This window comes from Colius striatus, chromosome 3 (assembly GCF_028858725.1).
Source record: "Colius striatus isolate bColStr4 chromosome 3, bColStr4.1.hap1, whole genome shotgun sequence".
NCBI lineage: Eukaryota > Metazoa > Chordata > Aves > Coliiformes > Coliidae > Colius > Colius striatus.
The window spans coordinates 53,761,874-53,777,644 of record NC_084761.1 but is presented as its reverse complement, the minus strand read 5'-3'; the positions used below and the strand labels follow the sequence as shown (position 1 = coordinate 53,777,644).

Below are 15,771 nucleotides of genomic sequence, written 5' to 3'. Positions count from 1 at the left end.
AATTGAGGTATCATCTTCATATTAATACAGGCCAAATACTGGTTATTATTTCTGCAGTTAAGTTTCTTCCCCAGGCCAATAATACTGTCCACATAGCTGGCATACATAAATACAAATTTACACCCCCATACTTGGTGAGAATAGATGTTATAACTGAGGGACAGCACCACTCGAGGTGAAGGTCCTCAGGTTCTTTCCAGCACCCAGTCTGGAAAGGCAGGTTAGTCCGAGTCCTCGCTGCTGAAGTAGGAGCTGTCGCAGTATTCAGCTGTGTAGAGGAATTTATGAATGCTTGGGTTCATCTTTGGTATCCAGTGTCTTGGCACTAGAAACGTTGAAAGATTAAACAAGTCCACAAACACCTTGTATCTGTCACTGGAAAAGACAATGGGAACAATTAATCCTGCGGTACCTGCGTAGAAGGCCATAATATCAAAATCCTCAGGAATTATTCCATCTCTTCTATTTAATAAGGTTTCTGCACTAACACTCCTTCTGAATGTTCCAGAGTAAGAATCCAGTTTATAGGGTATAACAGATTAGACTTAGAATACGGTAGCTATAGTCACATATTCTGAATATGCAGATTATGTAGATTATGGTCTCCAGCCCTCCATTCTTGTGGCAGGTATGAAGTAGAGTTTATCTAGGAACAGTATTAACCTGAAACTAAGGAAAAGGGAGAAGTCTTGCTGGAGAAGACAGTGAAACTTTAGTCTTCAACCTAATCTCTGCTTTCTGTTACACTCTCTGTTACAATGGTTGTGACGAGACTCCTTGTTGCCCAAAGCCATACATGGCAGTCACCAGCTACATATGATTTCCTCTTTGAAAACAAAACCTTAAAGAAGGTCCTCTGAGACAAAGATGTTCTGAAAGTCCTCATGCTTTTTGACATAATGTTGTTCAGGACTGTCAGGACATAGTTGCAGCTAAAAGGCTTGAATTGTCTAACCAGCAGAATCCTCAAATTTTGTGTGAAAGAAGTTCTTTCTAACCATGCAGAAAGTTCTGTGTTCAAGCCCCAACCATTCTTTTTAAGTTACTTTTCTGCTTCATCCAATAAAAGGAAACACGTTTCTGATTGTTGTCTGCACAGCTTGAGAGTGTTAGTTGCCATCAGCTTTAAGAATATAATCAATCCTAAATTGAAGTAGCTTAGGCTGTACAATTAGAAGTCATGCTAAGGAACAGAGGCACTGTCATCAGTGGCATGGGAGATAGGACTCAATTCCAGCCTGTATCGCCTCATTAACTGAGCTAGCTTGCACACAAACTAAACAATGTCCCGAAAGAGAAACAACAACCCTCTGGCCTCCAGTGAGCTGTCTGAAATCTGTCTCCTGGCATTAGAGTATCTACAAGCGCCGTTATTACAGGTAATTATTCTTACCTCACTGTTGAGCGCAAATACTGGTAGCCTGATGAGCCTCCGGTGCCAGCCTTGCTGCCAATCATTCTGTGCACCATGCAGACGTGGTTATCTAAGTAACACGAAAGAAGGGCAGAGCATATGTTCAGTGTTAAGATAGAACCAGAGGGTCACATCAAGGTGAACTACTGAAGATCATAGAACTTAACAGAGGTACAGGACTCCTGAGCAGGTGTTCAGCAATGCAGGAGTTAATTATGCCACTCTGCCATTGACTATTGTTAATACAGAATGAATATACTGATTATGTTATGCTCTGTTAAAACAGAGTTAATACATTAATTTATGGACATCTAGATAGGGAAGGAGCAGAAGGGACGTTTGCATATGAAGAGATGTCAATGTTTTGGGAGACCTTGGAAGACATATAGCTGTCCCTTAAAATTGTTCACCTAACTTAAAGCATGTCATGGTAGTGACAGCTATACCTATGTAGTGATGGCAGAAGCAGCTGTTCATCTTTCCTCTTGACCAAAGTACAAAAAAAATTCCAAGTCATTTCTAAAGGATGAGCACAAACTCAATTCTAAAACTCTAGGTATAACTTGTCTAAAAGAGGATGAAAATAAAACAATTTACTTGCATCTGAAAGAGGGAGCACCACAGTCAAAAAACAAAACTTACATCTCCACTTGGTCATGAGCACATCAATATCCATAAGGGAGGTAAGAAGCTGAAAGGGAACCTGAAAACGAGGCTCCTCCCTTGTAAAACGAAAGAGAAGACAGAGAGACATTATGATACGATATATTTTTCTAGGTAAGGTTTCATCAATGTGTAATAATGACTTATATTTTTCCTACATTGGTATTGAAATGTTAGTCTAGCAAATGCTTCTGCCATATAAGTCTCGATCTGTACCTTTTCCCTTATATCTTTCTAAGACACTTTGTAGAACAGTTTGGAAAGGCATTTGCTAGTTTCAGCCTGAGGAGCATCATCTGGTCAGACATGAACTGACTCCCCAGAGAGGCTGTGTAACCTCTGTCTTTGGAAATACTCAAAACTCAACTGGACACAGCCTTAAGCGGTCCAACTTCTAACTAAACTGGAGTTTTGTGGAGGGTTGGACTGGATTACTGATTACTTTCCAGGGCCTATTCCAACCTTAAGAAACGTGTGCTGCTGCCCTTAACCTTCACCTCTCCCCCTACCAGTAAGAATTAAAGATGTTATCTTCTAACATTACCTGTAGAAGTAGATCATTAAGGCACCTTTCAGTGCTTTGTAAGACAGTCGTCTTTCTCCTGCAAAACACAAGTGTCCTTAGTGTGTTACTGATTCTCCTGCAAATTAAATGCTGTTTTCATTATGTCAGAAGTGCATATTGACATGTATTGACACAGCTTACCTTTACTAAGCAGGTGGTTGTGGCGTTTTTCATCAAATAACGAAAGTAATACCTCTTTCTGTTTTTGGAATTCAGATAATAAGTCATCTTTTTCTTCTGATTCCGGTTTGGCCTTTGATATTTAAAACAAAATCAGGTTTTAGAATCCTATACAGAAAATTAACTGCTTGAATGACCCATGATTTAACTTGTAAATTTCCGTCTTAAATGTAAGAACTATTTTCAAACAAGATAGATGAGTCACTGTCCTTTAAAAACACATTAAGTAGGTGTCAACACAATTCAGATGAACAAATGTTCAAACAAACTATAAGCTTATCACTTTTCTTTTGGTCTAGATGCCTTAAAACCAGTCTGATTGAAGTCTGATTTTCAAAGCAAAAAGAGCACATCCTTGCACAGCTATGGGTATGAAAATTGTAAATTAAAAAGTGTACATACTTTAGAAAGTTGTAAACAGATATTCTCAGGAAATGTATTGATTTTTATGGTGTTTTTTCCATTAAAAATGTTCTTAAAGCTACACGTCTTACAATATGTGAGGATTTTCTGTGCTTATTTGCCCATGTAATTCAAATGATCACATCGCAGTAAAATGCCATTTACTGCCAAATAGAAGTGGGCTGTTTATAGTCACACTCCATCCTCACAGCTCAGGGGTCTGAACTTTGTGCTTATTCTGAACTAGAAATGCAAGTACTAACTAAAGGGGAAGTTGTAGTTTTAGTAAAATCATTTTTAACCCTTCCATGTTAATCTCTTTCTTTTTGCAATCAAAATTGTTCAAGTATCATGTGCTTTAAACCATCTTTGATGTCAAATTAAAAACTTGCTTGGTTTTCCTGAAAAACTACATTTTTTTTCTGCTTCTTGAAAACAGAGGCTGCCAAAGGTTAAGTGAAGCGAGTGAGAAACTGAGTGGACCAAAAGTCAAAATTTATGTCAAGATCTCTTTTTGCCATCTGTCTTTTCTCATAGCTACATCAGGAGTACACTATGTACCTGCACCAAGGCAAATTCCTCTTCTAGGCCTTTTAGAACATTCACTTCAAATTGTCCCCAGAAATCAAATCCATCTTCATCAAGTCCCGGGGTTCTTTCCAGCCATGCCTTTAATAAGAATAATAATATGTTCAAACATTAACAATGCAAGCACATTACCCTAGAATTACAAGTTATAGCAACATAAATTTTACTGCTACAATTGTTCTGTTTTAACATCCCATAGAGGTGCTTATTGCTAGAGCAAGTGTGTCCACATACATGATTTATGCCTGCATAATGATGCTGTCCAAACACACCCACAGACTCCAGCTTAAATGACCAGTGTTGGAAGACAAAAGCTGTCTTAGAGTATCTTTAAAACCAACTCCTTTGTAAATACAGGAAAGCCATCTTATTCCATATATATAAGATAATTGTAAAGATAAATCTCAGAAAGAAGATACAGAACCATCTATACAACCAGTTTTTATCAGGCTGAATACTAATCAAGCACTCTGTCATTAACTTACACCACAATATGTGATCATACAAGATAGAAATTTACTTGACACTTAGCTTTGCTAATAAGAGCAGTTGCTTTTATAGGGGTTTATACTGCATTATTCTTTTGAAAGTTATGTTAATTTGGCTTATGAAAATGAAAAGGAATTAAATAAATTCCTGTGAGTCATTCATAACTCTGAGATGAAGTCATTAAATCAAGGTAAGTGATAATGAAACTTTTGTTAAGCATTTTTTTCCTTTACATTTTGGATTGCCGTTTTTCCTTCCCTTTTCTTTTTAAAACCTCTCTTATAGCCATCACTAGCACTTCTAAAAAGGAGTTATGATCATGAAAAACAATGTGAATAAACAAGTAAATTTACATTCTTAGTTCATACTTCCATAATGTAATTTACTAATTCAACAATCAGACTTTTAAGACAAGATAAAATGCTGTGAAAAATCATTTGGCATAGTAATGACTAACTCTCTTTCATACAAAATTTGGTCAGAATCAGAAACATAACTGACTAGGAAATTGCTAGCATGTTTCCTTCTCTCAAGGAAGAAGAATTTGTCATTGACACCAATGAAAGACATTCTTGGGAAATGAGGGGGGAAATGAACCAAGGTCTAAACCACATATTGTTACCTCGACAAGTTGCAGTAGTGTTGGTTCTTGCTCTGATTGAAGCAGTAGTTCATAATCCTGACCTTTGAAGTTATCACGGTAATGTCTTCTGTTATAGGGGACTCTCAGACTTTGGGGAACACCAATTTTATTCTCTAGCAAGCGAAACTGCAGGCTCTGGAAACCTGAGGCTGGGCTTAGGTAGTACCTTTGGGAACAGTAGAAGAGAAGATACAATAATGTAGGATATTATTTTACAGTGGTGGAGTTCTCCGGTTCTCAACAAAATAAAAAATATTTCACATTTGAAGAATATCAAATAGTTTTCTGAGCATTTTTATATGACTGCAGTTAACAAAAAAGCCCCAAGCTATTTTAATGCAACTACTAATGTATGTATAACATATTCTAATTTTCTAGCTATATATTGTTTGTATATACATAAATATATGCACACACTTATCTTTGTATTGTGTTTTAAAATGGCAGCTTTATGTGTGTGATCTACAGGAGGAAACATTAGTGAACATCATTTCCTTTCCACTCAGAACAAACCACTCCAAATAGCTATTACAGAAATTTTCACAGCACTAAAGTGACAATGAATACATTTTAAATAGGCTTTTTATACAGAATAATTGCCATATACACAATGAAAAATGGTTCAGAAAAACGTTTAGCAGTTTTCTTTTGAGGGATTTATTAATGGGATTCTTTCAGAGTTAAATCACACGGCCACGCTGAACAAAATGAATAACAAAAGTAATCTGAAAGCCCACATTGCTAGATAATTGTAAAGCACTTCGAATTGCAAACATAAGATTTGGCAGAAACAGATAATTTATTTGATCTGTGTTTGCTTATCAAATGACAGTATGTTGTTGGAAAGCAGACGCAAGAATTCATCAAAACAGATGATTAGTCCATGGATTTCCCCTGCTGTAGTGAAATGCAAGATGATACAGATGTTTTCAAATTTCCAAGAGAAGGAAAATTGCAGTTTTATGTGCTTTTTAGTTAGAGAACATTAAAAGACAGAAATTAAAGGGTACTAAAACAATGCAGAAGTGGATGGGATGCTGGACGGCACTGAAGTCTCAAGTCAAAGTGGGCGAGTTACACCTGCAGAACAAGAGCAGGAAGGCAGACAATGGATGTAGTGGAAGGACCTCACTGAAGTGTGGGAAGAGAGAAATGCCATGAGAGAAGTGTGGCAAACCAAGGGATCAAAAAAAAAAACCTGAGCAGAAGGAAGAAAAGCTACCAGTCATCTGACCCAGCAATACATTGGGCAGCTACTGGAGAGCAGAAGTTGCTGGGGAGAAAGGAGAGATAGCAATGCTTCCCTCAGGCACTTGAAACCACTGTGGAACCACTGAAAGCATGGAAGCAAGGAAACATTATGCAAACTGTGTCAGATTAAATATCTGTTTGATAATCTGGTTGTGTGCATTTCTCTCACCCAAGCACTTCTATGATTTGCTACAGAATACATCTACAAGTGCACAATGCTGAGTTTCAAGTAAATTGTTAACAGAACCATGATCAGTTTCTATTGTTTTATCTTTTTACTCTGAAACTCTTCAACAGTACCACACGTAAACATGAAAAGATAAACCAATAGAAGTTCAAGTTAATTGTTACTCTAAAACCCTTCAACAGTACCACATATAAACATAACAATTAACTTGAACTTCTTAGCAGAGCATACCGGGCTCACACTCAACCTCATAACTGACTGTTGCACTCTAATGTCACAGTTGCCTAGCAAAGATAAGTTCTCACCTTGATGAATGATGCATGCACTACAAGCTGCCAGGGCACATGTGAAAGCTTGTAATCAGTTATAAGGATGGAATTACGAGCTTGTGAATTACTGTGGAGGAATAATGAGTATTTACCTGAATTCAAAGAAGTCCAATGCAGTCATAGTTTCCAAAACCGAGAATTGTTCCACAAGTAATTTCAGAATCATCGAAATTCGATTGATTCGAGTAATAACCTTCAGCATGTTCCTCTCATCCCTTACCTGTAGAAAAAAAAATAAAGATTGTATCAAACGGCTTGACTGGCTGGAGAGTTGGGCAGAGAGGAATCTCATGAGGTTCAACAAGGACAAGAGCAGAGTCCTGCATGTGGGAAGGAACAACCCCATGCACCAGTACAGGCTGGAGATTGGCCTGTTGAAGAGCAGCTCTGCACAGAGAAACCTGGGAGTCCTGGTTGACATTAAACTAACCACGAGCCAGCAATGTGCCCTTATAGCCAAGAAGGCCAATGGCATCCCTGGATGCATCAAGAAGAGTGTGGCCTGCAGGTTGAGGGAGGTTCTGCTCCCTCTCTATTCTGCCCTGGTGTGGCCTCATCTGTGTCCAGATCTGGGCTCCCCAGCTCAAGAGGGACAGAGAACTTCTGGAGAGAGTCCAGCACAGGGCCACCCAGATGATCAAGGGTCTAGAGCATCTTCCTTATGAGGAAAGGCTGCGGGAACTGGGGCTGTTTAGTCTAGAGAAGACTGAGGGGGGATCTCATTAATATTTCATTAATATTTAAATGGTGGATATCAGGAGGTTGGGGCATCCCTTTTTTCTATAGCATCCAGTGACAGGACAAGGGATAATGGGGTAAAGCTGGAACAGAAGAAGTTCCATTTAAACATAAGGATAAACTATTTCACTGTGAGGGTGAGGGAGCCCTGGCACAGGCTGCCCAGGGAAGTTGTGGAGTCTCCTTCTCTGGAGCTTTTCAAAACTCACCTGGACGCATTCCTGTGACCTGATCTAGGTACACCTACTGTAGCAGGGGGATGGACTAGATGATCTCAAAAGGTCCCTTCCAACCCCTACCATTCTGTAATTCTGTAACCAGACATAATGGTGTTCTCTTTATACTCCACCTATCTATTACAGGTCTTTTCACTGTTGTGCATTACCATAGTTCCCAAGTCCTTTCCACATGAAATCTGTTGCAACAGAATCTCGGGTTTAATAGAGAGTTCTATTTTTAATTGAAAATGAAACCTATAATTTTAAAAGATTGAAATTGTTTTTTCTCTGACTGAGGATATGTTATAACTAGGCTAAATATACAGGATTTTACTTTTCTACATTTTTGACTGAAATAGAAGTCACCACAAGAAAATAAATTCTAGATCAAAATAATTTATATCATGACCTTTTCCAAGGATTACAATATTTTTTGAATTATATATTATATAATATGATAATTACTTTGTGCTTTCTATTAAAATCACTTCTATAATCACTTCTAGTAATATGAAGGAACAAATCTTAAGGCAGGTGTGGAAATTACTTAATACTTTCAAAGCAGAATAATCCAAGAGGTAAATCAGGAGAGCACATTTTAAAAGATACTCTTCAGAGATGTGTATTAGCAAACAGAGGAAAACAAAGACTGTGCTAGTGGAAAACAGATAACATTAAAACTAAAACACAGAAGCTCTCTACGGGCGAAGCTAAACACTTTGACTGCAGAGGAGTCTGCTAAAGTTCCTATTAGTTTCCGTGGAACTTAGACTTCTCTCTGAGATTTGGTCGTGCAACCAGGAAACATCAAAAAATGAAATATGATAACCACTTCCTTAATTGCTTCCTGTATACTTAACCTTAACATTGACATTTCAAATTCTGAATATTAGCTAAGTTTAATTTTTCACAAAAATAAATAATGAAAAATTATTCTGTTTAAGAACTGATTTGGGTCAGTTATAATTTGTTACAATGTTCAGCTAAAAAGCCAACAAAGGGATGAATGTGAGGACAACAAAGAACACTTTCATTGGACATTATGGTAAAAAAGTTCCTTCCTTCAGCTTGATCTTGTTTCAAATTTTCTTCATATACATGTGGTCATGATGCTATTTCAAGGTATTTCTCAAATTACATGCAGTCAGCCTTTTTCTGTGGATTGTAGTATTAGATTTGGAGCTTACCCTTGTTATCTACTATTATGAGGTGTCTTTAGCTTTGGAGGAATGTATTGACATGTTCAAAATATTACTGTTATATTTGTAATCTTCAGAAAAATCTTACACAACTGTACACTATAATTTTTATTATTGATCTTCTATTGGATTTATTGATACACAAATACCAAAAAAAGTTTTCTTTTTGTACCACAGATGTTGGGTGGAAGGATATAGTATATAAACGTCAAAAAATTGAACAAAGGCAGAAGTGACTTTTCAACATGAAAATACCTATGAGACCTCTGGCTTTCAGTTTTGCCTATGAACATGATTTTTCTGCAGTACAAGAGAATAAGTGAGTATGAGAGCATTTTGGCCAGTGAAATTGGTCTTGGAGAGTGATCTATGTAAAAGGCAGACACCAGGAGGAAGGGGTTTTTTTAATCAAATCTGTCTGTATTATCAGGACCCAATTTCATTGGTTTGGGGGTTTTTTTAATGTTGTTTTTTAAAAATATCATAATTGCTTCAATAAACACAAATATATCAGTCTGGAAGCCAAGACAAAGACAGGGCTGAATTTTCCCAAAATTAATGTTTGCTTTTAACTTACATGGCCATTCTGAAAGATCACACGCACAGAGTCCATTTCCCATAGAATCTGCTTAAACCAAAGTTCATAAGCTACGAGAAGAAAGTCATTGTTAGCACTAAATTGAACATTACTCTTTTTTCTTTATAGTATTGAAGTAAAGTTCTTACATTTTTATTTTAAATTAATAGCCTACATTTACACTGCTGGTGTACAAAAAAGATGCTGTTACATGAATGTATTACCTGTGACAGTATGCTGTCTTTTACTTAGTCTATTGAATGAAATAATCAAGTATAAAGAATGACAGAATTTTTTAAAACATTTCACACATCAGGTATCCGATGTACAGAATGTTCTTGGGAAAGGAAGAAAGGCAAAATCTAGATCTGACACTCCAATAAATGCTAACTCCATAGCTGCTTACAATCTTTATGTTATCTGTTTCCTGTCAATAACAGAAAAATATCACCAGGACAATGCCTGCAAAAACAAAGGGATATTATTTGTTAGAGAGCATCTAACCAGTATACTGGCTTCTGAGAACCTCTAGATAGTTAAAATCAGATTGAAGCTTCAGAGAGAGCACAAGCCAGCACACAAAACTTGCCCACAATAAACTGCACAGCAGTCTGTTACTCAGATGGGGAATGAATTTCACCACCTTAATTTGTCTACATACAGTACCATCCAAATCTTGGTTTACAAAATCTATATGTAATACTTACGGCCTCAGAAGCATATTGTTGATTATAGCCTTACAAATGATACAGGGATACACATAAATATAAATGTGAGTAAAAGACAATTGTAGTGATTGTGTCTAAAATGAAAAAAAAATGTGTATTGCATTCAGCACTGAATAACTCCCTGTGGAAAAAAGAGCAGTCAGCCATCACTGAACTTCTCCCAGTCACATACCTTGATGTGTCACAATGAAAAGATGTTCATCATGGATTTTCTTTCCTTTCTTCTCACTCTGAAGTTCTTGAGCATTCAGTATTTTGTTCAGCTTAAAAAATAAAGATAAGACTGATCTATAAAGCTCTCAATTCTGCTGTTAGTAATGATAGTCCTGCTGTGTGGAGATAATATTTAAGGATTGTATTTAAAAACTCCAAACATATAGGCCTCATATTCCAGATTGTGTGAGAAGTTGAAATAAATGGTTTCAGGTGTTCCTTTTACTTTTTAATTTTGAAAAAATATCTTGCCTAAAATAAAAAGTCTAAGTAACAAAGTTTGGAAAATCATTGTAAGAGTGTTTTTAAGTATTAAAAAAAAAAAAGGAAAATGAAATATCCAGCATTTTTCCAGGTCATACATCAATACTATCATGTTCTATGAAAGTACAGTTCCTATATTTAAATTCCTTGTAATTATGCAATAATGTCTGCACAAGAGCTCTGATATGAGGCTATGCTAGTTATTTTTGTTCTGATTACTGATTTTTTTGTTATGGCATTACTGAGTTTTCTAATAATTTTTTTTAATAAGTCAAATTTACAATCTAATCGTAGTTATTTTAAAAGAAATCTGTTCAAGATTCCATAGAGTAAGTCAACAAATCAGTCTTTTGTTCACAAGCACAGAGTAATTTTGCCTGCATCTGGTTGTGCCATCACCAAAAAAAAAAAAAAAGTGTTCTATTACTTATGGAATTTTATTTTTTGTAGAATCACAGAATGGTAGAGGTTATATAGTGGCCTATAAATATCATCTAGTCCAATCCCCCTGCTCAAGCATGTCCACCTAGATCAAGATCAATTTCTACTTATTTCTTAATTACTTCTAGTTCTTGCTGGTTTTTGGTTGTTTTTATCATTTTATTGATACTTTTATGAGTGTCCCTTAATGACCATCTCATTCCCTAGATTTCTGCAGCATATTTTTCCAGCCAGATATGCTGGATTTTCACACAATAATTTCTGCAAGTTGCATACAGTCTGCTGAGGTGGGGAAATAGCCAAATGACTGTCAGACCAAGGAAAGCTTTTTGTGGTACACCACAATACAGTTTAGATTTACCAATATAAATATTTCCCTACCAAAACCTTCAAAATATCCATCTTCCCTGCCGTTTGAGAAGCCATCCCACTGTTGAGACAGGCACTTGTGCCTATGACTACACATGGAGAGCTCAGGTAGATGTAGGGCATCTGGAGACTTGTCAGTGACCAGCTGACTTCTGGAAGAAGCATTAATCCCAGGTCCTGGCTCAAGTCTTAAAAGCGACCAGAGTGATAAACATAATATCCTTAAACTTACTTGTAGGTAGTCTCCATAGACAAGTCCACCTTTGCTGGCTTTATTTATTCCTTCTTGTGATTTGTCATCTTTTTTGTCTTCCAAAGAGAGCTTGTTAAAATCAAATCTAAGAAGAAAAAATAAGTAAATATATTAACTATTTAATGAAAAAACTATGAATATATCTGCTTTTTTATTAACAGATGCATCTACAACTCTAACAATGCTTTGTTTTGAGAAACTGAACCACTAAAGCGCGCTTTTGAGAACAACGGTACACCTGAAACACCTCATCACAGTAACAGCTGATAACAGTACATCTATTAATCAAACAAATGCTCAGACCAATCCATGTACAATTTCTTTTAGCAGTAGCTACAGCTGTCTCAGCTGTATCTGAAAGTATCTGAAAGTACTTTCGTATTTTCCTCTCTAAGCTTTCCTATTTTATGTTAATATCATATTGTTTGGACTGACATTATGCAATAAAATACAAGAATGAGTGACTCACAGGTAATTTTTCCCTGCAAAGGGGCATCCACTCATGGTTCAAGGATCCAAATTCGCTGAGCTGCTCACCAGCAAATATATTCTGTGTTCCTAAATCCACTGTGGTTGCTTTATATGTAACCTTATCTCATCACCTAGGCCAACCCCTAAATACTCCTCCTTAGTGCTCAGCCCATGCCCTCTGTTCAATAATTGCAGAAACTAGTGTGGCACAGAGGTCATTAAGTTCATGTGCTGTTGGCTCTCCAGGCTTTTTATTTTTCAATCAGCCAAAACAGGAATGCCTGTTATAGTTGCTTAGTCTTATGGCACACGCTTTTTGTGCTTTTTACTGCAAGGTTTCCATCAGTTGCTTCTTTGGAGACCAGATACTTTCAAAAAATGTACATAGATTAAGTAAAAGAACTAGAAATAATCATGTACATCTCATGCTATTTTTGCAAAGGTTTAGTTCATGACAATTTCTTAATTTTGTTTCCTCGTGCAAAAGTTTCACTCTCATTTATTGACAAATGTTACACAATTCTATTTAATCATCAGCTTAACAAACACTGAAGTTACATGCAACTAGTGTGCACTTCTTTCCAGCCAGACAGCCTTTACTGAAGAAAAAGGTTAATGCTCAGTTTTACTGCAAACAAAGCTACAGGACCCCTGTGACCCTAGACCATTTGCTTTCTGTAAAACTTACTCTGCTTAGTGGCATCTGTGTGGTGGTTTCAGATGTTGTAGTTACTTGACAGCAGTTAGCTCATAAAAAAAGACATTCGCAGTACATAGGTGGTAGGATATATACCCTGCTCAGCCAGATGCTGTGTGCCAAGCTATACAAATACTAGCTTAAAACTAAGCTGAGCTGCACAAAAAAAGTAGGACTCTGCTGAGGCAACACATGAAGAGGGTCAAGATGTTCTTTGGTCTCGATGTAAAACCTGAAAGAGAAAAATAATCTTCTTACCGCATGCATCTACACATCTGCTTGAGATGCAGGCAAGTAGAGATGAAAGTAGAGACTGTGCAAAAATCAGAAATCAAATGTAAACATCCTATTTGCACTCAAGCAGTTTGCTTACTAGTGTAACAACCTCTCATATCCACAGATCTGAAAGTCATGGATGAGGAAAGTTTATCTTGTCATTTCTATACATCTTCACCTGAAACACCCAGACTGAGCCAGCTGAGTATCAGGTCCCAGGTGGTGAGCAGTGTCACCAGACATCACTCGCTTGATGTATTTGTTTACTGGTGTTATGGTGGTTTGTTCTCTCCTTGTACTGTTCCATTAAAACATCCTTATCTCAAACCACAAAGCTTTACCTTTTCCTTCTGATTTTCATTCCCATCCTGCCAAAGTGGGGAGGAGTGAGTGAGTGGCTGAGTGGTTTGGTTGTTGTCACCTGGGTTTAAACAACACTCACAAAACAGAAATAGTTTGCTCTCTCCTTTCTGTCTCTCACAGATAACCCTGACTGAAATAAATGTTCACCCTAAAATGTGTATAAGTTCCATTAGTCTAATCTGATGCTGCAGTAATTTAACAGTCCATGTTTCACTTTGAGTCCCATACTTCATTTTGCTTCTCTACAAAACATGAATATGGTGGTTTTATTTTAGATGGTTTTGGGGTAGGGCAAAGGAGAGGTAAGGCTTTTGCTCAAGATGTTAATATGAAAACACTTCCAACATTTCTAGTTTTCAAAGTTGGTAACTACTACCTTCATTCCTTATCTAGTCAGGGCAAGCTCTATAGACTGACCATGTCCTGAAAAGCTGGGTAATATTATGGATAATATTATCCTTGCAATCATTCATTTAAGGAAATTCAATCTCATGCTAGCTGAGTTCTGCTCTAATCATTGCAACTACAACAGACCTCAAGCTTCAACTGCTGAAATAAAACCATAGACAATACAGAACTATCACTTACCACTAGTACTACCTGATTATGAAATTCTCTATTGGCTGTGTAGATGATTGCACAGATTAAAAGTTTGCTGTGTTCTCAAAATGCACCATCATTTCCCTTTTTCATGCTGAACATTTAGAACTGCACAGAAGCTGACGTAACTACACACACAACTTTCTGTTCATACAGTGGATGATTGAGCAAGGCTATGAAGACCATGTGTGTGCATCCTTGAGCTTTTATTTATTTTTTTGTTTATTTACTTTTGAAGTGTGAAAGTCAGACAGGAAGATCTCTCTTCATTCCAGAAAACTGTCAGAGCACTCTAACCTTCAGCAGACAGCAAGAATGTTCTGTTTTGTTACTGATCTAAATGCAAGACAAACAGTTAAATGCAGCAACAACGACAACAAAGAAAAACAAATCCAAACCACAGCTTCCCAGAACTGCACTTTGTGGCCTTAAAATGAACTGTCATGGGAAATTGTTAAGCACTCTTCTTAATTCACCTTCATTTCCTTTCTGCTTGCCTCCCCTTCTCCAGATGAACATGAGATGGCTGGGCTAGCTTTACTCCTCTCAGCTGCAACAGGGTTACAGAACAGAATTACAGAACAGTAGTAATCCAGCACAGGTGACTTTTGCCTACGTAACAGTGACTGCAGTGCACTGGAAAAAAGATCTAAGCAGTTCATTCACACCATGCTGAAGAGTTTCTGCTAGAAAGTAACAGATGTCTTGGGAAGAGCTTTTAGAACAAAACAATCAAACAATGTAAATGAAAGCAAACACTCTTAAAAACTAAAAAGCAAATCTACAGTGAGAGAATTTCCCCAGTATATCCAACTTTCTGATGTTGATAGTCCAGGGCTTCCTAAGATACCTATGTCCTTGAAATTAATAACCCTCCTTCTGTGACTCCACAGCCTGCAGCAAGGAGTTTCATAACTGAAACTCATGGGAAAGAGTATTTTCCTGTGCTGATTTAAAACTTCCTGTAATCAAGTAATTTTAGTTTTAGTTTTGTTCTAAGTCATCACTATGAGCTTATGGGAAATAACTGTACCACAGGTTTGTAGCCCCTGTCACTTTTTTTTGGACTTCTGCAGATTCTGTTGTGAACTTTTTGAGGTGGAGCATTCAAAAGGCAAATATCTTTTTAATACATCAATGTAAACATTGCTAGTTCCTTAAAATTATAGTGATGAAAGAATTTGTCTGTTGGACAATAAACCCACAATTATAACAGTGAAATACATTACAGCAGCTATTGGTTGGTTTTGGCTGACAAGGTGCAACCGAAATTGCTCATGAAAGACAACCAGCAGCCTGAGCCTGAACCTCACTGTCCTGGCTGCTGTACAAGCACTGAAGATAAATGTCTTCCCCGGTCGATGTAATAACGTAACAAGAGGTTAAAAAAAGACGCATAAAAAGAAGGTGAAGAGAAGATAATTTGCCACCAAAACATGCTTAAATGAGTGTTTTGTTATTTTCAAAACTGGACTTGCTATTTAGCTAGCATTTGAAATTAACAGTCAGTTTTAAGAAAAATAAAATGTAGTGACTCGAGGTTAAAACAAACAAGCTTAAAGTTGATGCAATATTAATAATCCAATCAGATATTTGTATCTGGGGGAGGAACAGAGCTCAAAGTCTTAAAAACTACAAACAAAGAGAAAAGAT

The 15,771-nt window shown here is 36.9% G+C and overlaps 1 protein-coding gene across 1 annotated transcript; it reads right to left on the bottom strand.

Annotated features, from left to right (window-relative positions):
* TDO2 (tryptophan 2,3-dioxygenase) lies at positions 1-12,236 on the bottom strand. The gene is made up of 12 exons (XM_010207301.2): positions 12,181-12,236; positions 11,691-11,796; positions 10,344-10,434; positions 9,444-9,514; positions 6,804-6,931; positions 4,924-5,110; positions 3,786-3,893; positions 2,784-2,895; positions 2,622-2,679; positions 2,057-2,136; positions 1,394-1,484; positions 1-375 (listed from the first exon to the last, which is right to left on the bottom strand). The coding sequence occupies exons 1-12, from the start codon at positions 12,213-12,215 to the stop codon at positions 222-224; spliced, it is 1,221 nt and encodes a 406-aa protein (XP_010205603.1). The 5' UTR covers positions 12,216-12,236; the 3' UTR covers positions 1-221.
* Positions 12,237-15,771: the final 3,535 nt, after the last annotated feature.

Bases quoted from the DNA above. Each gene is read 5' to 3' on its own strand.
- TDO2 (XM_010207301.2), bottom strand. From the start codon at position 12,215: ATGAGTGGATGCCCCTTTGCAGGGAAAAATTACCT. The intron at 9,515-10,343 runs GTATGTGACTGG...TTCTTCTCGTAG, and splicing joins TTTCATTGTGACACATCAAG to CTTATGAACTTTGGTTTAAG. The intron at 5,111-6,803 runs GTAAATACTCAT...CTGTTCCCAAAG, and splicing joins TTGGACTTCTTTGAATTCAG to GTACTACCTAAGCCCAGCCT.